Below are 23,294 nucleotides of genomic sequence, written 5' to 3' on the forward strand. Positions count from 1 at the left end.
AAAAAAAATATAATCGTTGGTTTTGTATACTATTTGGTTAGTTGGTTTTATTAATAATTTTTTTTTAGAAATACTTCAAAAATTGTCCGTTTATAAGTAAAATTAAATTAATTAAATACAATAAATTAAATATTTCTTAAATATATTGTATATCTTATTTGTGTATGAAAATAATTCTCAATAATATTTGGCAAAAATTTTAAGAATCAAAGAAAACAAAATTAATTGTATAAAATTTTTGTTAAATATAATGTAAAAAATGCGTTTTAAAATTTGTGTGTTTTTATTTTTAATATTTTGTATGTTTTAAATTTTATTATTCGAATTTTCCCTAAAATTATACAGTTTTAAAACTAAATTATAATAAAATTAAAAAATCATTTGGGTTTATAGTTTGTTTTTTAATCAATAATTTTAATATTGATTCATTTTGCACAGATTGTGTTACAAATCCGATTTTTCAATATATAATTCCATAGTCTTCCTATATATGATTATTTTCGTTATAGAAATATTTTTATGCGTATATATATATATATATATATATATATAATAATATATATATTTATACGTTATTTGGTCAAATTTATCATAGAAAATGAATATGAAAATTTATCATAAAAGTTCCTTTTTTTCTCTTTTCATATTTAAATGAAAATAAACATTTAATAGTTTTGAATTTAAAGTTAAAAAACCAAATTTTTCTTTGCAATCAATTTGTGTTAGCTGCAAACAAATATACATATTAAAATATCTGAAATACATTTCCCTTTACTCAATACTACAAATGGCAAGCCCCGATTATTTTGCTTTTTATTTTGGATCCGGATAACTTCTAAATTTAAATATATAAGACGTGCTAAACTAATTAAAGTACTTCCAATATCTTCGATTTTCTATTTCCTTATTTTTTTTTAATCTATGTTTGTATGTATGTTTTTGATAAGAATATTATATAAAATACAATCTTTTATTCATAATATTATCACAAAAATTGTAAAATATATTTCAGATTTCGTTCAACTTAAAAAAAAAAAACGATATCTAATACAATGTATTGATATCACAAACGATGATTCCTAAATCTGCGAATAAATTATGAAAACATTTATTTTATTGCATAATGTTTTGAAAGTTTCTAAATTACATAGATAAAATACATGCTTCTTTTTGCTCGAATTTATTCATTAAATTGTATTAAATGGCAAATCAAGACTTATAATAACCCTATTTTCTTTCAGTTTGTATAAATTAAATTTATTTAGTTAATATATCAATCGCAGATTTGTCAAAAAATAGAACCATCATTTTTAATACAGATTTACACTTCTATTATTTTATTATATTTGTATTATCGCAAATTAAAATTCTTAAATTTAAAAAAAAAAACCAAATAAAAGAAAAAAAAATCGATACAGCTTTAAAATTTTGCTTTCCTTTCTTTCAATAAAAAAAAATTTGATCATATTCATTTTCTTGTAAATTTGGCCTTTGCTCCAAGTGTCAGACTTGTGGTTTATGTTTGCCACCACATATTCCACACGATACTCCAATCCAATGACAAGTTTTTAATGGAGGATAACACCATAAACAGGGGACGATAAGTGATAGCAATGCTAAACCGACCCATCTAAAAAATTAAAAGAAGTTTTAATGAAACATTTAAAAAACTATTTTCCATTTACCGTTTAGTGCAACCATTTTCGTTAACGCATTCGCATGGATGTTGGGGTGTTTCACCTTCTGAATCACTCATACAGTGATATAGCATACAACGAGCGCAACCCATACCTGATATACATTCAAGACCAGACTTAAAATAATCTGGAGCAAATTCGCATGCTCCTCGTCGATTCCATTCTTCAGTATAGAATTCATGACAAAAACGACAGCGTACACGATTTTTTATTAGCAATCCACTTCCACTACCACCACCACCAATACTACCACCTACACCACCAGCTGAACCACTTAATGGATCCTTAAGTATTGATACAGGTTCTATTATTGAACCTGGTGTTGTACATTCTAAAGCTGTTCGTTTTTTCAAACTACAAGTTGAATCACGACGTGCTGTTACAACAGCAGCAACTGGTTCGTCAACAACTGGATAATTGTAATCGTGAACCTATATTGAAATAAATTTTAAAAGTAGAAAAGAAAAATTAATATTGTTGAATTGAGTTAATTTTAAATAATTACTGCAGTTAATTGAACGTATGAATAGTTATCGCCCGGGGCTATAGTTGTTTGCTGATGTTCCCCATTTGGACTTGGAGGCAATGGAACTTGTGGTTTGTCACAGGATATGTAATGAATATTTGGTTGTTTTTCTTTGTTATTTTCACTCTCTATAGTTAAAAAAAAAAAAATTACTTTATTTTATTAAAAAAAAAGAAGCTAAAAGCGAAATATCTTACTGTGACTTCCACTTCCTTCAGGACTTGATTGATTTTCAGATGGTTCAAGAGGTAAATCAAGAGTCTACAAAATAAAAATTATACGATTTTTTTTATTTATAATATGTATAATATCATTGTATCAAACAGGTAGGTACATAAAATTTGTAAGAAATTCTTACCATGAAGACGTCATCTTCACCAACTGAGTCATATTTAGGTATTTGGGGCCATTTTTGAGATTTATTATTATTACGAGTCAGTCCTGAAAAGTACAAAAAATTTTTCCTCATCATTAAGAATTTGAAATTTTTAATTTTGTATAACGTCTATAATTACCAACACAAAACAACATTTATGTATTCTTAATTTAAACCAAAATATAAAGATATTATTTCAGAGTACATAATTTTGCGTTTTAATCGGAATTCAATACAAATTAAAAGTTTAGTTATAATATCATGAAAGAAAAATAAACTACAAAATGCTGATAGTTTTATGGAAAATTAAAAAATTTAGAAGAATCATCCTAAAAAATTAAGATTATATAAATTCTATTTTAGCTCAAATATTTTTTGATTGCAACAATCCTTATTTCAGTTCATTTTTTAATCTATTGTACTTAAATTCAAAATATTTTTCAAAACATTCGCCTACAAAGGATTTTCCTGTTGAATATTTAGTAAATGCCGTAATTTATATGCCGTAAAATTCTTAGTTGCATTGAAATCCTTCATAGATTTTTTCTAATTTGTTATGGCAGTGCTAATTATTTGTTGTTCATTTGTTATGGCTATTTTTTATTAAAATCTATGTCTTATTAAAACTCTAATCTATGTACTTAGTGCTTATATTTAGTTTTCTCAATTTTCGGATTTCATTATTTAATAATTAAAATATTGAGTCAAAGCCCTTGAGAAATTTAATTAGAAAACTGAAATTTTTCTCATTCATATGTAAATAATATTTAATCATTTTGGTAATATTTTAACTATTTGTTTAAACTAAATTATGTCCTTTTTTCTATTTCAGAATTCAAAAGTATAATAAAGTAATATTATTTGATTCAGTTAAAATTTTAACTAAAAACTGAATGAAAAACCCTTAATAAAATGAACTTTTTAAATATGAATATCAATGCAAATGAAATTTTTTTGAAATAAAAAAGGAAAATATTTGTAGCAAGCACAGTTTCTTAACAATGAATCGACAAATCAAATTTTTAATAGCGACCGATTTTAATTTTGTAAATACTATCATTCTGTTTATTTTGAATCAAAAATGAAAAGTTTACATTTAAAGTCACCACACACACTTATTTTAAAAACTTACCAATAACAAAAAATTGTTGAATTATATTTTCCAATTTATGAGGCAAAAAATATAAAACAAAAAAGAGCGTATGGTGTTAGATTTCGAGAAATTAAAAAAAAAAATAACAGACAGACTATATACAAGACAAAAAATAGAAATTTATAAGTATAGTAAAAAAAAATAATAGAAAATTATCTAAAAAATGTAACCGTTAACTAAAGCAATACATAATATCATTTACTATATAAAAATAAGACTATTCAGCTTGGAAAAACTATGTAAATATCATAAGTTTTACAAAGCAGTAATCTGATAATTAAATTAAATTCAGAAATTTATGTTTAAAATTAATACAAGCAATATTAATTGCAAGCCTAAATTGCTGCTCTTGAATTCAAAATTTTGTTAAGAAAAAATGTTGAATATCATACAGGCAGGGTGATCTTTCCTGTATATGATAATTTTTTAAAATCCCTTTTTTTAGTTAATTTAAATATTTTCATAAGATTAAATATTAAATTATACTAAATTTTTATTTATATCAATTAGGAAAACGTGCTAATATTTTTCAATATTAAGCCTGATCTTGAGGAAATACTAATATTACAAGGAAGCAATTACATTACATAAGCTTCGTGGATATGTTTTAATATCACAGAAAAAATAATTTTCAAGCAGAGAATAATCTTATTCTAACCAATAATTTTAATATAATAATTTTTTGTTAATACATTGAAAAAAAAAATATTTTTTATTGTTAAGATTCTTTGCATCCATTACAGTTTTAAATCAGATTTTTTGCAATTGATATTCAATTCATAATTTATTGATTTCAGTTATCAATCGATCAGAATTTTTGCTTTTGGTAGAATAATAGTAAATTTATACACAAAATCATATAAGTACATTTACATAATTCCTCAATTTTTCATAAAAATATTATCATCTTGTTAAAATTATTTAAAAAAGAAAGAAAAAAAGCTGTACAATTCATGCATATCCCAACTAAAATTTTAATAATAATTTTAACATTTTGTTAAAAAAGTTACTTTATTCCGAAAATAATAATTTATATATGTATGTACGAAATATTCTTACACAGTACTTTTAAATATGTTTAAAGAATTCAAGGTTTTTAATAAAGTCAATATTTGGTAGTTTTATGAAGAAGAATGAATTGAAATCACTGTTTAATAGTCTTAATCATACAGAATTTTTAATATCTTATATTATTACAATTGTTGTTTTTTGTCGCATTAAAAGCTTAGAAGAATCGTTTGTAAAATAAACTATATTCAGCCATATCATGAATTCCACTCGTAGAATCCAACAAATTACGAACTACGACTTTTAAAAATCACAAATTCCACTCGTACAGATTATGAATCAGTTGCAACACCATTTTTTTTTAGTGCCATATTCAAAGGATATTTTTTAAAAACGGAGTTTTGCAGTTTTTTTTTAATTTTTGAATATTTCTGAAAAGTAAAAATTAAGGATATATGAATTTTTATGGAATATGAATTCATTTCCCTTCATGGCAGATGTGTTAGAGGAAGGAAACTGAGAAAAAAATTTAACACGACCGCTCTTTTTAAAATACTTGTTAGATATGAATTTTTTTTTCTTGACATTTATTTTAATACAATTTATGATAACACTATTATGAATATACGGAACAGAATTTTAGTAATTCGGAATTGAATCTCATGATTACAAATGGAATACATGATCAGGCTGATTATAATTTTGAAGCATATATATTGTATGTATTTTTTTATACTGCTCATCAAGTTTTCTTTTTACTGAACATTATTGAAAAATATTTCATTTTGTTTTTTAAATGTATGATAAGCAAACAATTCAATTTTAAATAAATTTACTTAACATACATACATATATACTGAATATAAGATATTTAAGTATTGATTGCTTAAAGTTATATAACTTTTGAATTTAGTTATGATCCTTAAATTTCTATTTATTATATATTGAGTAATACACAAAATTCTATTCATTGTAAGTGCAATAACGTAGCAGATTAAATATAGCAATAGTTTTCTTCATTAAATGTTAACGTAGTTACAAAATAAGTTAAATTTATCTAAAAGTAAAATAATTTTAATTTGCAATTAATAATATTTGAATTTAATTACAGTATTTCGAAAAAAAAGAGTAAATTCATTGAAATTATACAACAATAATAACCCATTTGAAAGCAAGACTTTTTTTTACATTATATATGTTATACGTATATATACTTATGTAATATATTGTGTGCGTTTCATTTTTACAAATAACTTTTTTTTAATCTTATTTCAAAGAAAGCATTCTCAGAAAGCATTTTACTATTATTGAAAAAAATAGAACAATAAAAATAAAGGATTTTTTCATTCTTACTTTATTAAATAGGAATATCATGCAATTTTTTAAATAATATTTTCTTTTTAAATAAAGAAAACTAATAACAAAAAAAACATACAACAATAATTATATTAATTTAATTTTAAATTTTAATTAATTATTTTACATTTTCACAAAAAAATGTGTGTGACTTTAATTTTTTTTTTTTAATTTTTCTCTTATCAATCTTATAATTAATCTCTAATTATACATTAAATTAGATTACAATTAAAATAAAAATGTACATGTATATTTATATTTACATACATATATATATATAGCTTATATATAATTCATACCGTCAATTAAATCATTATATGCGCGAACAATTCCTTTATCAAAAGCTCGAGCATCAGCTGCAGTTTGAAATGTTAAACCATTTCTTTGTTTACCAGCACGCCAATGATGAAATGTTGGCATTACTTTGAAATACTTTAAATCACGATTAATAACACAACTTAATATTACCTTAAAATAAAAAAAAAATATAAAAATTTAGAAATACAAAAATAAAAATTGCATGTATAAGTATATATACAAAAATATTTTAAATTGTGTATATTTTAAAATTTATTTAAAGAATTTTATTATCTATATCTTAAAACTTACATTTTGATCAGAAATTCTTTGGCCATAGATTATATATTCATGTCCTCCAGTACCAGGGGGTAGTCTAGCTCTTTTACGTATTGATACATTCGCTAAACCACCCCCAGCTAATGGTAACCAACCTTCGGTGCTTTCGTCTCTTGTCATAACCTGTGCTCTTACTCGTACTAAATAGTCGCTGAAAAATATAAAAAAAAAAATAATAATATTTTTATTATTAAATTAATCTACGAGTATAAGAGTTTTTGTAATTTTCAAAATAGCTAAATTTGCAATTTTCTTGATTGTGTACAAGAAATATATTTTAAAAATATATTTAAATATATTTTATATCATTTTTAAGGTACTTATTGATATTGAATCACCAGATTAGAAAATAAGTGGCAGTTAAAATTTTAATTATATCAGATATATTTATGGTTTTTTTAAACATTCAAATCTTTTCAGTATTTTTTTCTTTTAGACCAAAAGTTATTTATCTTGAAATATCAGAAAAAGCAAAAACCAGTAATACATTAATCTACATAAAAATTTGTTGTCTACTTTTCGTTTTGTTTTTATTGGATTTTTATGTCAGACCTGCGGGAACCGTCAGAGTGCCAGAGAGAAAAAATCATATTTTTAGCACAGCTAAGCCATTTACGTATAGCATATAGGATATAAATTTCTGTTTATTCGGCCAGGAAGAAAAAATTCACCGCTACTTCCAGTTTTATAAAGACTAACCTGAGATTGTAATCAATAAAAAAAATCGAAGATTTGTGAAATGACACAGCCCATATCTCTAATTTATATAACACAGCTTTAAGGTAACAATTTTATTTTTTATTTAAAAAAATTAAATACTCAATCAAATTATTTAATGTGTAATTAATTGTAATTAATTAATAATTAAAATCTTTTATGATTATTAGAGCGAAAAATATCTTTTTCATATTTTTTATAGTAACAACAAATTTATAATTAATAATAAATTCAACAATTAGAGTATAGTTAATAACCATTAACTATATATATTTAATCTTATTTAATCTAAAAATAGGTAAAATTACAATAGAATTAAACTTTTATAAAATAATAATTTTAAAATAATTTATAGGGCTATGGTATGGTATGAGATCAAAGTAAAAATTATATTGCAGATATTATTAATAAATAAGGTACACAAAATATGTGTAGCCAGGATTATGTTACATGCAATGATATGCATATATATAAGTATATATATATAAGGTAACTGTAAAATGTATACAATTATATTAATTATATTATTCAAAAATTTGATAAATTTTTTTTCCATTTATAACTGAAAATTTTTTTTTCTTAAATAACGCATAACTAGACCTACATCCATGTACATGTATACATATATACGTATATATACATTTAATAACTCATTTTTAGTTCATCTATATATAAATGTCCTTTAACTAAAATATTATAAAAATAAAATTGAATTTCTAAAAATAGAAAATTTTCAATGTTCTTATTAAAAATCTATTCGTTGCTGCTTTCACTTTTTTTTTGGTTTTCTGTTTTTTTTATTGTTATATATTCACAACACTATGTGTGTTAAAGTAAAAAGGGGTATTCGACCTACCTTAAAGAAAGATTTTTTTCCATCCTATTCGAACTATTATTAGGAGTGAAAAAATATATAAAAAAAAAAGGCAGTATTTTAAAAGTTGGTCGTTGTCGTCATCATCAAAAACTGCAATCATTGAGTATTTACGCCATAACCTACATTTTTTCTATTCATTTTGTTTTTCCTTTTATTTTAAAATATGAATTGTAAAGTTTTCTCCCTTTTGGTTTTTTTTCATATTTACATAATGGAACTTTTATATATGCAAATATTAATCGAAAATTACGTACGTTATGTGCCTTAGTATAATAGTTACTTTAATAAAAAAAAAAACTATAAAATAAAATTTTTATTATATACATGTATATAATTTATGTAAGTATACATATATATAAAATTTTAATGTACATAAAATTGCATTTACGTAAGTATATAAATTTATATAAAATTATTATATTATTTACTTTGAACATGCACATACAAACATGAATTTTTATATATGAATACATGAAAAAGGGTTCTTAACCTAGATTTGGAGAATTCAATGACCTGAGTAGTTTCTTGTTTTTTGCTATTTTTTTTTTTCTTTTTTTTATTTTTTTTGTATTTCCTACCAAGATATATGAATGCAGTAATTTTCATTCGTTCTTTACATCTTTTTGAAATTCTTCCTTTTTTTTTTTTGTTATATTTTTTTGTAAAAATCTACATTTACACAAGTTATGAATATCAGCGAATGCAATATTTTGCAATTGAATAACAAAAATTTCATTCTAAAGTTGGATTTTTCTCTATTTATAGTCATACTTATGTTATGTACATATATATTTCTACTATACTTGTAAAATTTCTATGAAAGAAAAAATATTGTGTACACAGGTACTTATTTATTTAATTTTTTTTTTTTTGGTGTGTTGCTGACATCATAGATAACCTAAAAACCTAGTTTATTTTGTATACTTTACGTCATCAAATCTATTTTTAAAAGGATTTCAATGAATAAATTAAAAAAAAAAATTATAAATGTACCTATATTTTTATATATATACATATATATTTATGCAGCATTAATATGTATGTATATTTATATTTCAGATATAACAAAGTTTTAGAATTAATAAAACAAACTATAAATAGAAATATATGTAAATTTAAAAAATCGAAAAGACTAATATCTATAACTAACTCTTGTATATACTAACTTAATTATGATTTGAAAAATAAAATTTATGGGTATGTGCATTTTTTTTAATTAACATGTGTTTGTACTTTTAAAATTTATTGAAAATTTAATTAACTTTTGATATTGCATAATTATACAAATTGCTAAACTCATAATATATAGATGTAACTTATTATAGTATAATAAAACAAATTGAAATTTAAATTCAAATTTAAAATGTACTGTAAATTTGTAAATTTGTAAATTTTAAACTTTATTCACGATATATCCATTCACAATAATATTAATATGAACATTAAATGTAATTTAATTTTGTGCTAATTATGATATATGAAATATTATGATATATGAAATATTGTTGACGTTTAATAATGATGTTTCTTATAATTTAGATCAAAAATTTTTAAAATTTGAGTTTGATGTTCATTTCTTATAAATAATTTCTATAAAAAATAACTTATTTGTTAACTAAAAATAGATAGTTGGCAGTAATTGTAAGTAATTTTTAAAATAATAATTTTTAATAAATATAAGAGAACATTGTCACATCCCAAAATTCTGAAGTATTCACAAAAAATAAATACTTATATGAAAATCGATTAATTTTTTCTTATTAATTTTATTAAACCTTTTCAATAACTCATATTTTATTTTTAATATAATGCATATATGTATATACAAATTATATTTTCGTTATAAAAATGTAAAAGTTCATCTACAATAATTATACAAAATAAACTTTAAATACATATTCATACTTCCGTATATAGATAGATAAAATGATAAAATCTTGCAAAAAAAAAAAAAAACGCAAAAAAAATGCGAAAGGCCATTTCTAAAAATAACTCATATTTTAAGCACATTCAAAAAAAAAAACAAAATTAAAAAGGTTATAATGACCTATGAAAGAAAAACTATTTTATATTTACATTGCGTGAGTAATACTTACATACATTATTTGTATTCACATACATATGTCTAATATTTATGCATATCATTTTCATGTTATACATTTACTATATATCCATATGTACATATATATATATATATATATTTAAATCATACATTATAATCACCCATTAATAACAATTACAAATAAAACTATAGAGAAATATTTTGTTCAAAAAAAAAAAATTATTCACATTTAAATATCAAATATACAAACAAACAAACATACCTACAAATTATAAATATATATTATATCAATTTTCTTTTATTTTATTTTATTGTAGTTATATTATTGTTGTTTTTCAATTCATTATATAATGAAAAAATATTTAGTGAACGATTGAAAAGTAGAATGCGCGCAATTGCATGAAAATATCTAATATTCATTCTTTAAATTTTATTTAAGAACAATATAAAAAAAAAGGCATACATATGAACATCATATGCACGTACATACAAATATACATTCATACATGTACTATATATAATATCCTTGTAAAAAAGGAAAGCAAAAAATTTGAAAAAAAAAAAAAAAATTCAAAGTAAAAGAAAAACTTTTACACCAATTCCTTTAAATACTGAAAAAATATTACATATATACGTATGTATACATAAAGGAAAACTATACACATTCTATATTTAAACTACCACCTTTCTAAATTTACCATTTACACCATTACCATTATAAAAAATATAAAAGCTTCCTTAAATAAAATACACAATAAAATAATTATTGTGTATAATCAGAGCAGAGAGTCACCTAAAAAAAAAATTTCCACATAGAATAAAAAGAAAAAAAACAACAAAATAAAAAATTAATTCATAATTTTTTGTTTTTTTTTTTTTTTTATTTTAATACAAAAGACAAGCAACATTCAAGAAGTTCAAATTTTTTTTATTCTATGTGTTTTTTTTTATTTTGTGTATTGCATATATACCTACATTATCATAAAATACTTTCACAATATAGTTTTTTCTTTAAATTTCGGCTTATACATATACATAAAATAACAGCGTATATTAAGGATACAAAAAAAAAAAAAAATTAATCTCAAAAGGAAGAACATTATTGAAGTAGTCACGTTGTTTAGGGCCTTACAATATATTGCCAGGTTAACCATTACTAAAAATTTTAGTAAAATGGAATGAGTTCAAATTCTTCATCTTTACACCATAATTACAAATAAATTACATAAATTGTGTAGAGTTATGTGCAGTCTATCGAAGGAAATCAGAAATAAAAAAAAAAACTAAAGTAAATTTATGCTTTCAGAAAACTTTATTTTTAAACTGACCTTTAACTACTTACGTATACATATATACATATGTATGTTATAAGAAGAAGTGAAACAAAAAAAAAAATGGGTGAAATGTATGAGAACACTGATTTCGTACCCTTTTTTTTCATATACATATGTAGGTAATAAATGCGGACATAAATGTACAATTATTCATTTTATTTGTTTTGGTTTAGATTTTTAATTAATTCTGAAACTATTCCATGACCATAGTGATTTTTTTTTTTAAATATATATACTTGAGAAATTCTTATTTATGAATATACATATGTAGATATTCAAACGTAATATAGATTTGCATTTTTGCATTACTTACATTTATATATTAATTATATTAATAAAATAAACTAAATATTTAGATTAGAAAAATTTTTATATGTATATGCACATACATCAATTTATTTTGAATATATTAAGAATATAAATTCAATATACATATATACATACATATCTATAACTTTAATTTTTTTATTCTATTCACCCTAACCTTTCAAATACTATAAAATTTCCTCAATTTCATTTCTTTATTTAAAATCCAACTACGATTTTTTTCTTTATACGAGTAATAATAGTGCATAAAAAAAATAATAAAAACAAAAAAAAATAAATATCATTCTATACATCATTTATATTATAAAAAAAAAATATAGGTCTTTGTATCTTAAACAAAATGTTGCTATTTGGGTCATCGCGCAGCCCCAAACCAAACCAATTCAGTAAAAATAAAAAATAAAAAGAAGAAAAACATTTTTTAACACTCCTTTTTTTTCTCTTTCCCTTTTTTTTTTGAATTAAAATGTTCAAAGAAATATTATGAATATGACAACAAATAATAACAACAACAAATTTAGCAAAACGAAATAACAAAAAAAAAAAAAACAAGAAAATTAAAACAACAACTACACAACAACTTTGTTTCTTATAAAAAAAAATAGAACAATAACAAAAACCAATATATAGAAAAGCAAAAAAATTTTCATTGAAAACATCACGTTTTCCATAAAGAAAATGAAAAAGAAAAAAAAAAGCAGAAAATATAAAAATATAAAATAAAATAAGAAAAATAACACACTGAATATTGAGACATTTTCACTGAAAATAATAATAATAAAAAGAAAAAATAATAAAATATCATTGTATGTATTTGTGTGTAACTATACGAAAAAAATATTATTTTGAACATTTTTATTATTCTAAAATCGAGCTAAGTGTAATACTTTCGGGGTATACCTGATTGTATATGTTTATACACATATGTGTGTATACATATTATGTATATGTATATATTGTGCAACTTAAATCGTAAAATATTCAATATTTCAAATAAAACAAAGAAAAAATTAATAATAAAATTAGAAAAACAAAAAAAAAATATTCTGTGCTCTCCCTAAAATCTTAATTTTCTTGTTCAAAAAAAAAAAAAATGTAAAAAAACAATTGCAAAATATCAAAGGATGAAAAATATTCTATAACAATTTTCTGTTATACGGTATAATTTATCTATATATTTATACGAGTATTTAATAGAAAAAAAAAACCGAAATCAAGCAACAATTTGATTAGAAAAATTTTTCATACAAAATTATTACATTGATAAGTATATAAATAGAAATATATTTATAAATATATTCAAATGTATTTTAAATGGATATCATATAATTATACACACAGTATACAAATTAAATACTTAGTTGAAAATTGTTTAAAATTTAAGAATTAGAAAAATTTTAATTTACAAAAATAATGTTTTTTATTTTTCCACAGTATTATATATCCATTCATATAATAAATTTAGTTAGATAAGGTTCTTGTACTTTTATATTCCGAATATTTAACGAAATTATTTGATTTTTTTGTTTTAGAAAACCTCATATAACATACAGTGTCAGAGAAGTTTTATCATATTCAATAATACACTTGTCTCTTAATAACAATATAATTAAAATTTCTCAAAATAATACTATAGTTATTCATTTTTTATCGTAAATTTGATTTTATCGTGAAATTTCATTTTGTTTTTTTTTTTTTTATATTTGATTTTATCGTAAATTTCATTTTATCGTAAATTCTATTTTATCGTAAATTCTGTTTTATCGTAAATTCTGTACATTTCGTTTTATTATAAATTTTATTTTAATGTAACTATCATTTATTTAATATTGAATATTGATTTTTTAACTTAATTCTGCAACAGAAAATATATGAACAATCGAAAAGTATTTTAGTTTCTATAATATCTTAACAATATATGACACAATTTAAGGGTAAAAAAAAGTAGAAAACGACTATGAATGGCAGGCAATGATAAAATTAAATATTGACTTTTATGCTGATCCAGGGTTTCTTTATAGTTCCTACTTTTTGAATTTTTTTTACTTTTGAGTTTCTTTTGAATATTTTTGAATAAATGATAAAATAAGAAATTCTAAAAATTTAATAGGTTTTTCAAAATGAATAAAATTTTTACCTAAAGTTATGTAAGAAAAAGCACTGTTTTACAAATAAATTTTTATATTGATACATAATAATATGTCTAATACACAATATCAAATTACGTACAAATGAAAGAATTTTAATAAATTAAAAATTTTATTTTATATTAAATTCAAGATTTCTTGCACTAAAATCTCAAGATTTCTTGCACTTAGAGACTGTGTGGCAACATAGGATGTTTATCTGAATAATTTTCTTTCAAACTCAATTAATTTTTTTGTATAAAAGAAACTTATATTTCTTTTGTGTCCGTTTTCATACTAAAATCGAAATTGAATAATATTTCCAGGCAATATTCAATTACTTCTCCCAGATTAATGTTCATCAGATCGCATGTAATTATTTGTGCACAAGCATATATGCCTGTCTTAAATGGGAAACATAATATGAGATTTCAAAAAATTGCTCCTCTAATACCATATTTAATCATTGTTTTCAATAAAAAATATTTTTTTTTCACTTTTTGTGGTAAAATTTTGCGTAGAACACTATTCCAAAACCAGAATTTTATCAAGTAGGTAAATATTTAATCACTTCTTATTCACTATATAGTTTTAAGTAATTGAATCATAAAACGGATGTATTAAAAATAATTATAAGTAATTAAATTTATCAAATTACAGGATACTCAAATATCGAATTATGTCGATGAACGAAAAAAAAATTTATAAAGTATTTGGATAAAGTCTACCTACATAAAAAAGAGAGCAAAAAAACAAGAAAAAACATATGCACCTGATGTTGATCAAACTAAAGAATGAAAAAAAAACAGGAGGAATAACCAATGAGCAAATATATGCAAAAAAATTCAATAGCCTCGTTTATGAATTGACATAAAATAATGAAAATAAAACAAAAAAAAAATCTGGACAATATTTGATAAAACTTAAACAATGTTTAAAAAAAAATGTGAAAAATAAATTTATGGCTTCTTATGTCAGAAACAGCAAATTTTTGTAGACAGTACAACAGTATTTATGTAGATGCAATAATTTATTTTGTATAGAAGATGATTTTAGTTTAAGTAAGGAAAAAATTTATTGAATTCTATAGGAAAATTGAAGCAGGGCAAAATGAGTCTTAAAGTTTTCTGATATTTCGCACTTATTCAGCGTTCATATTTGCAGCGTTGAGTATAATTCTGGTTCTTACCCATAAAAATGTAAATAAAATCAGAAGTGCAAAAATATTTGTACAAATTTTTTATTGTGATTACAATATTGATATGAGAACTAAAAAAATTTCACTAATGTCCTGCTGTTCGAAAAATGTTGCCGCGCTCTGGATTTAATGTTATTAAACTCATATAATACAAAAATCATATTAAATTTCTTTTTTACATTTCTAAAGAATATCAATAGAAAAATTAATTAATATTTTTGGAACATTGAACATTGACTTAAGATTTTAAAATAATATACAATATTTTTAAAATATCTGTACTTATGTATATATGTATATTATGAAGTCGAGTAATATATTTGCGCTTAAAATATTCTAAACATTCCTAATATCATACAGAATCATATAGAAAAATATTTTTTTTTTTTATTTCAATTACAAATCTATAGTATATTAATTAAATGTTCAAATATTTAAACAACCTACATTATGAATAATAATTCTTTTATGTACTTAATATATAAGTAAATTTTTTTGGTATAAAATTATACGTAAATAAAAAAGATTAATTTACCAAGTCTATCTAAGAATTTATTCTCTTTAAATTTGTTATTTAATTTTTTTCTTGTTTCAATTTTTTTATTATAATTTTCACATCTGTCTGAAATTTACAACCTACATATATACTCGTATATATATATATGCATTGTATGGATTCAGAACATTTCGCGTAAATTCTTGAATAAATCAAAATCACCTCCATCTTCCTTTTTTTGCTTATTCAACATCTATATTTCCTTAATTAATAATTTAAATTTGATTAATAACACTATAGAAAATAAGTTATTTTTAAATATTTAATAAAAAATATTTCTATATTTAAAACATATTATAAGTATGTAAGATGTATAATGTAACTAATCATTATAAGAAAAAAAAGTAGTCTTTCAAATTTAAAGGAAAATGCTTTAAATTTCATTAATTAAGCCACTTATACTTTGTCATGATATTAAGGACAAAAGTATAACAAAAAAAAATCTTTTTTGTATATTTTTTTTCTCAATTTTCATTTAATTCAATAAATCAATTTTTAAGTATAAAATTATTTTTTATTATCGTCAATACTTATATAAAATAATCAAAAGAAGAAAAAAATTATTAATGTCGTCATCATTTTTATTTTATTACTCTTCCTCTTCTCTTTTATATTATTTAGTTATATAGTTACGTCATAACGATTTTCATATTTTGCAAAAATTTATTTTCTTCTATTATACAATTAATAAATAGATCATTTGCGCAAATTGTGATTTCATCAGGAAGAGAAAACATGAAAAAAAAACGCCATATATCTATACTTAAATATAAATATATATATTTGTACATACATAAATTGTATGCTACTTATACCAATTATATTCATATATATATATTTAATAAGTATAATATTTATAGTCATATTATTTTAAAAATTTATTGATACTCGTGTCCATTTTAAGTAAAATATAATATAAAAAATTATTTAGTAGCATCCAAAATATATATGTATGTATGTATATAGACATATATAAAAAAAAATTGTGTTGGTTCAATTGTGACATTATTTTATATAAACATGTAATATACACACGTACATACATATATGTAAATATGTAAAGAAACACACTCCCCATATACACAAAAATATTTTGAAATTTTTAATAAAAATTTTGCTATTGAAAATGAGATGAAAATTTTTTAGTTTTTTCATCTCAATTTTTTTTTTTTTTATTTATAAGATTTAAGTATACGCCAGTTTTAATATAATTAATTTTAAATTATATGCCAAACTAATAATAATTAATTTTGAAATATTGAAAAAAATTAAATAAAATACTAAAAAAAAAAAACTAAAATTATTCAATTGCAATTTTCAACTTATTCATAAAATATTTAAAAATTTATTGTGGTGAATGAAATTACAAAATTTACTTTATATATTGTATAAAATTTGTAAGTATATACGTGAACTATTAAAAATTAACTTTTTGGCCTAAATCAGAATAATGAATGAGTTACATTTTTTCACTGCACAGGTAGTCTAATTGTTAAAGGAGTCGATAAAATAAAATCAATATAATATAGGGTCTGAAACACAGAGTTGAAATACAACATTCGGAACGAAACTGCTAGACTCCATGTGAGCTAGTCCTTGAAAATTTTGATTTTCATATGACACCCTGCGCAGCCGTTCCCATGGTGGACATTTAAATTTTATAATTTTTAACATACAATTGTATTAGAAATCTAAAATATCTAAATTTTTGCATGTTTTATTTTAAAACAACATCTAGGCGCGACTTTTTAAATATATTATTTTCTTTTGAAATTATATTATTATTAAAATCTTATATTAAGTATATGTGTAAAGTTATGTAATATAAGCAAAATGTACGTAAACTCTAATATATTTTCATAATTTTTCGAAGATATTTAAATACAAAGAGACCAAAATGTATTCGATAATTAGGGCTTAAAAATTAAAATTGAATTTCATCGTAACAAAAATTTCATAAGAAATTCAGGAAAATCACATTGAACTCTAATTAAATTCAAAAAAAAAAATTATGTAAGAATTTGAATACCTATATAGTTATATATGATATTTATCTAATGCAAGTATATAATATGTAAATATATAATAAAATTGGTTATTAGTTATCAAATAATATTCTCGCATTTTATGGACAACAAAGTTATTACAAAAAAATATTCAATCAATTTATATTCGTATATAAATTTATTAAATAGACTGGAAATCAATTTTAATAATAATATTTACTTACATAAATATATTATACGAAAAAAAAAAAACCACAACTTTGATATACATGCATATTATTAATATGAACAAATGTACATATGTACATATATCAATATTTTTATAATTAATTAAATAAATAATGTGGTGTCTTTGATTCATTGAACAGTAGAGTGCCATGATAATTATAATGTAAAGTATATTATTTACACATCAAATAACTGAAAAAATGGAGAATTCTTTTTATAATAAAAGGGTAAAATCTATAATATGCATATACATATATATTTACATAGATAAATCCTTTAATTGACCTATAAAAAATTTAAAACACAAATATATTTTTATAAATGCATATGCCTTCATAGCAAATATATTTTGTACCTGTATTTAGCAAATATGTACCATATATAATATTTTTAGGGGGGTTAATCTAAAAATAAAATTTTAGTTATGCTTGTTGAAAAAAAGAAATATCGACTTTTAAACCTTTTTCTTTTCTTTTTTTCATTTTATACACCACAAAACATAATGTATATATATAATGTACATTAATACACTTTTACTATATAGTTTCCTTTTTATTTTGTTTTTAAATCACTCTGTATGGACGTGATTGAAGTGAACAAAAAATACATACATTAAATCATTTAATGAACTAAATTAAAATACAGAGATTCATAAAGAGATGAACCAACATATAAAAATTCCTATATATTACTAAAAGTATTAAAGGAAAAATCCCGATATGTAGAACTGGTATGGATAACAATAACTTTTCACATTATATGTAGTACGATGAATAATAATCTATTAGTAAGAATATCATTTTGGTTTAGGTAATCTTGCCAATTCTCTTATCGAGAGAGAATCCTGATGAATAACGACTGATCTCAGCCATTAATTGGCGAGTTTAAAATTTAATATTAAGTTTTGTTTTAAAATGTTCAATGGCACATGGCATTGATTACGGTTCGATAAATTGTAACGAATCACGTGTTAAACCTAAACCTAAGATAAATAAATCAAATAAACTAAAATTAAATACTTGTATTGGAATAGCGAATAATCAAATAACAATGGTCGAATTAAATTCATTCAAATATAAAAAAATAAGAATTTTTTTATTTTTTTTTTTTTTTTTTTGTATCAGCTAAATTTTAAAACTGTTTAATTATAGCTTTCGTTTTGACCTTTTAATACTTATTAAAGGAAAATTATATAGCTATGTATGTATATATAAATAGAGTAGGATATTTATATTCATATAATACATACACATGTATGTACATATGTATATATATGAAAAATAATAATAAAATTATCAAAAATACAAAATCCATTCACATTTAAAAGTAGAAAATATTAAAAACGCCAAAAATACTTTTACCTTAATTTTTTTCTTTTCTTTCCTTTTTTTTTTTTTGCAAAATTTTTGTTTATATCAAATATCCTTAAAATTAGTTGAAATATCTAATAACAAACAAAAATAAAAACTGAACTAAAAAAAATAGAAGAATAAAAAATTCGGTTTTGAAAGCAAAAAGAAAAAGAGGAAAAAAGGATGACGTGACTTTTTATTCCCAACTAATTTTAAATTCAGCTTTTCCGTTTTTTATTTTGTTTTTCTATTTTCTTTTTAATTTTACCAAAAATGAATTTAAAAATAGAGAGAAGACTAGTATAAAAATATTGCAAAAAAAAAAATTTTCAAAACCAAAGAAAAATAAGAATTGAATATAAGAAAAGTATAACTGTTTAAGTAACTGTATAATGATAAATAAAAAAATACATACATACACGCAAAATATAGAAAATGAGAAAAAAAATTATCCTTTTTTTTGAAAACTTAAAATATAACACAAATAGTCTATATTATTATACTTAATATAATATATACAAACATATGAACAAACACATACATTACATGTAAATATATATACATATGTTTTGATACAATTTTACATTCATTTACAAATATTTTTACAGTAAAACTCCAATAAACTGTTATAACAGTTTTTTACATTTGATTTTAAGATTTATAATTTTTTATATTTTTATCAAAAATTTATAATCATATAAGTACATAATATTAAATAATTTATTATTATTGTCAAAGCTTACTTAAATTTTGTTATATATATTAAATTTAAAAAAAAAAAATTTATAATAATTTAATTAACGAAAAATTTTATGTATAAATAGCAACATTTTAAATATAACAATAGCTTAAATTATAATGATTTTACTGTATTTTCATGTACATACATGAAAATTAGTTTTTCTTATAATTGTTATACATTTAGTAAAACAAAATTATAAATCCATGTATTTTATAATGTATAAGTATACGGACAATTTAACAGAATGTATTGACTGTCAGTTAGATGAGATTACATATGAGTATAACACTTTTTTATGATATGTATGAATATAAAAAATTATTTCCTTAATAGAACTAGCATTAAAAATTTTATTTTATTCAATAACAATTAATAATATGTTATAATATTTGTTATAATATTTGTAATTATACGTTATAATATTTTAATATACTTTTATTTTTTAATTTTTTGGTATATAAGGACACAATATTATTTGTAGATACTTAGGCTTCCGCAAAAAGTAAAAAAATACAAAAATTGTAAGTAATTTTTACATATTCAAATGCATTCAAATGAAAGGCCACAACTTATTCATTTGATCATTTTGTATCAAGTATGATTTCCAAAATTACTTGAAGTGGAACGATTTATTTAGTTTTCCTAAATTTCTTTTTCATAACATGAATGGGGAAAAAATTTTAAGGTTATAAGTGTTATACTTCTTGAAAATAAATTATTCGAGTATGAGAAATATAACACAGTTGACCCGACCCGTTCTTTTAAAAAAAATTTACTCAAATTTGCTTGTATTTTTATTTTTCCTCTTGTTTTTGAAAATTGCATTGTGTATCAGGCATTAAAAAAGTATTGCAAAAAAAGTTCGTACAAAATATAATACTAATAAATTACTTATCTTTTTTACTTACATCTATAAATTCATCAAATATAGTGCATAAGAAACTGCTATTATACTTTTTTTGATAGAGAAAAATAAAACGCATGTGCATACATATATGATATTTTCCATAATAACTTTTTACGTCATTATACTCAAAAATATCAAAAGAACATCAACTTTTTATATATAAATATATTTTAATTTAATTATCAACTTATAAGCGTAATATAAAAATACTTTATAAGTTGATTAAAAACAATTTTACCCCTTCAAAATGTGAGTTTGATCAAAATTTTCGAATTTTTTTTTTTGTTGTAAAAGAGAAAAGTATTAATGTTACATTGAAATTTTTAAAATAAATTTTAAGTACGATTTAATTTTGATTTAATTAGAATTCTGAATACCGTAATATACCGTAATAAACCGTATTAGAATAAATAATTATTTTAACAAAATTATTGAAAAATTACAAATTATAACTCAAAACATTTAACTATTATATTCTTATACAGTTTTATCTAGAACACAAACCATTTGTAAATTTTACCATCAAATAAATACTTATACGTTACAAGAAATATACGTTACCAGAAAACTTATAAATATAATTCAACAATACTGAAAACAATATTGTACAAATGTACCTTATGTATTTAAATAAATTTTTTTAATTATTATTTTTTTAATTAAAAAAAACATCAACTGTTGTTATGACGTATTTATGCTCGATTTTTAATAACTGAATTTTAAAATTGATTTTATGTTCAAGGGTTAATGCAAGTGTAGTTGATTTTGAAGATTTGTCTGAGTCAAATCAATATGACGTGTCAAAATTTAAAGAGACAATATTTTGCATATGAATACAAAAATGTATTTTAAAGAGGGAAAGGAGGGTACACTCGAAAAATGTTTAAATTATCAAAAATATGATTATAATGCCAATTAAATAATTTTGAAAATTAGTTACAATCTAAAGAAATTTGGATATTTCTTTCTTTTTTTATAAAATAAGAACATTCTAAATATATGGCCGAACCGTTTATGACAGTAAAACTAAAAATTTATTAATTTTTTACGATATATTTTAGGTATAATATACCTAAAACGGTACTTTAATATTTTTGTAATATATTTTTATAAAACTGTCTTTTTCTTTCTTTTATTTTATTAAATTTTTGGCAACATATTGAAAATTATTTCAAAGATTTAAAAATTTTGATAAGCGAAATTATAAATAGAAAGTTTGCGCATAAAAATTTATTTAGTAATTTTTTTTTCAAATCAAAAATTGATTGTTATCAAATGTGTACTTATTTGGTTTGATTCAAATATTCAGGAAGTGAAATTATTTATAATAATATTTTATTGTAAACATACATATATATATGCATTTACTCTAGATATCACTATTTATAAGCAGATGAATATAAAATATAATTTAGGAAAAAATGCACAAGTATTGTATTATGACATTTTTTTACGTAAGAATAAAACTTATAAGCAACAATCAATTTAATAAAATGAAGTGTGAAATTTATAACAAAAATATAGAGATAAATTGGACAAGAATATTTTCATTTGGAATAAATAGTTAATAAATTTGTTAAATGTGGAACAATATGAGAGCCCAGAATATAGGTGTCTAGGTTAATTGTTAAATATTAACTTTTATTTCCTCCTAAATAATTTCTTTTATTTTTTTTTTTTTGAAAGGTAAATTGATTTCTCTCTTTATTTTTTATCAACGATGCAAAATTCTAATAATAATTCGATTAGATGTAGTGATCTGTTTTTTATACCGAAATTATTTTCATATTTATTTTATCAATCTATGTGTACTATGAGTTTGATACATCAAATACGAGTTAGCATAATATACATATCAAATTAAAGTGCAAGAGCACAAACATTTTTATAGGAAAAATGCTCAATTTTAAAAAAAAAAACTCGCATGGAATAATTATGCAAAAAAGCAATATTTTAAACCGACATTATAATTTAAACATAAGTAATTTTTAAATCACCATTTTAAAATTTGCAAATATTTTTTTTTTTTTTTTGATAAAATTTTTATAGCAGCCCAGAAAACGTAAGCAAAAATAAATAAAAAATTTTTGTTTTACTTTTAAGAATTTTG

General features: G+C 21.1%; 1 protein-coding gene across 1 annotated transcript in view; it reads right to left on the bottom strand.

The window, feature by feature from the left end:
* Positions 1-296: 296 nt before the first annotated feature.
* Positions 297-23,294, bottom strand: part of LOC129615571 (sprouty-related, EVH1 domain-containing protein 1) — a 37,130-nt gene continuing 14,132 nt past the window's right edge. The window contains exons 2-8 of the mRNA XM_055530827.1: positions 6,726-6,903; positions 6,416-6,584; positions 2,582-2,664; positions 2,421-2,484; positions 2,203-2,351; positions 1,686-2,128; positions 297-1,630 (exon numbers count right to left, since the gene is read on the bottom strand). Coding sequence (XP_055386802.1) covers positions 1,504-1,630; positions 1,686-2,128; positions 2,203-2,351; positions 2,421-2,484; positions 2,582-2,664; positions 6,416-6,584; positions 6,726-6,903 — 1,213 coding nt within the window. The 3' untranslated portion in view covers positions 297-1,503. The remainder of the gene's footprint in view (positions 1,631-1,685; positions 2,129-2,202; positions 2,352-2,420; positions 2,485-2,581; positions 2,665-6,415; positions 6,585-6,725; positions 6,904-23,294) is intronic.

This window comes from Condylostylus longicornis, unplaced genomic scaffold, assembly GCF_029603195.1.
Source record: "Condylostylus longicornis isolate FDR11 unplaced genomic scaffold, ASM2960319v2 ptg000137l, whole genome shotgun sequence".
Lineage (NCBI taxonomy): Eukaryota > Metazoa > Arthropoda > Insecta > Diptera > Dolichopodidae > Condylostylus > Condylostylus longicornis.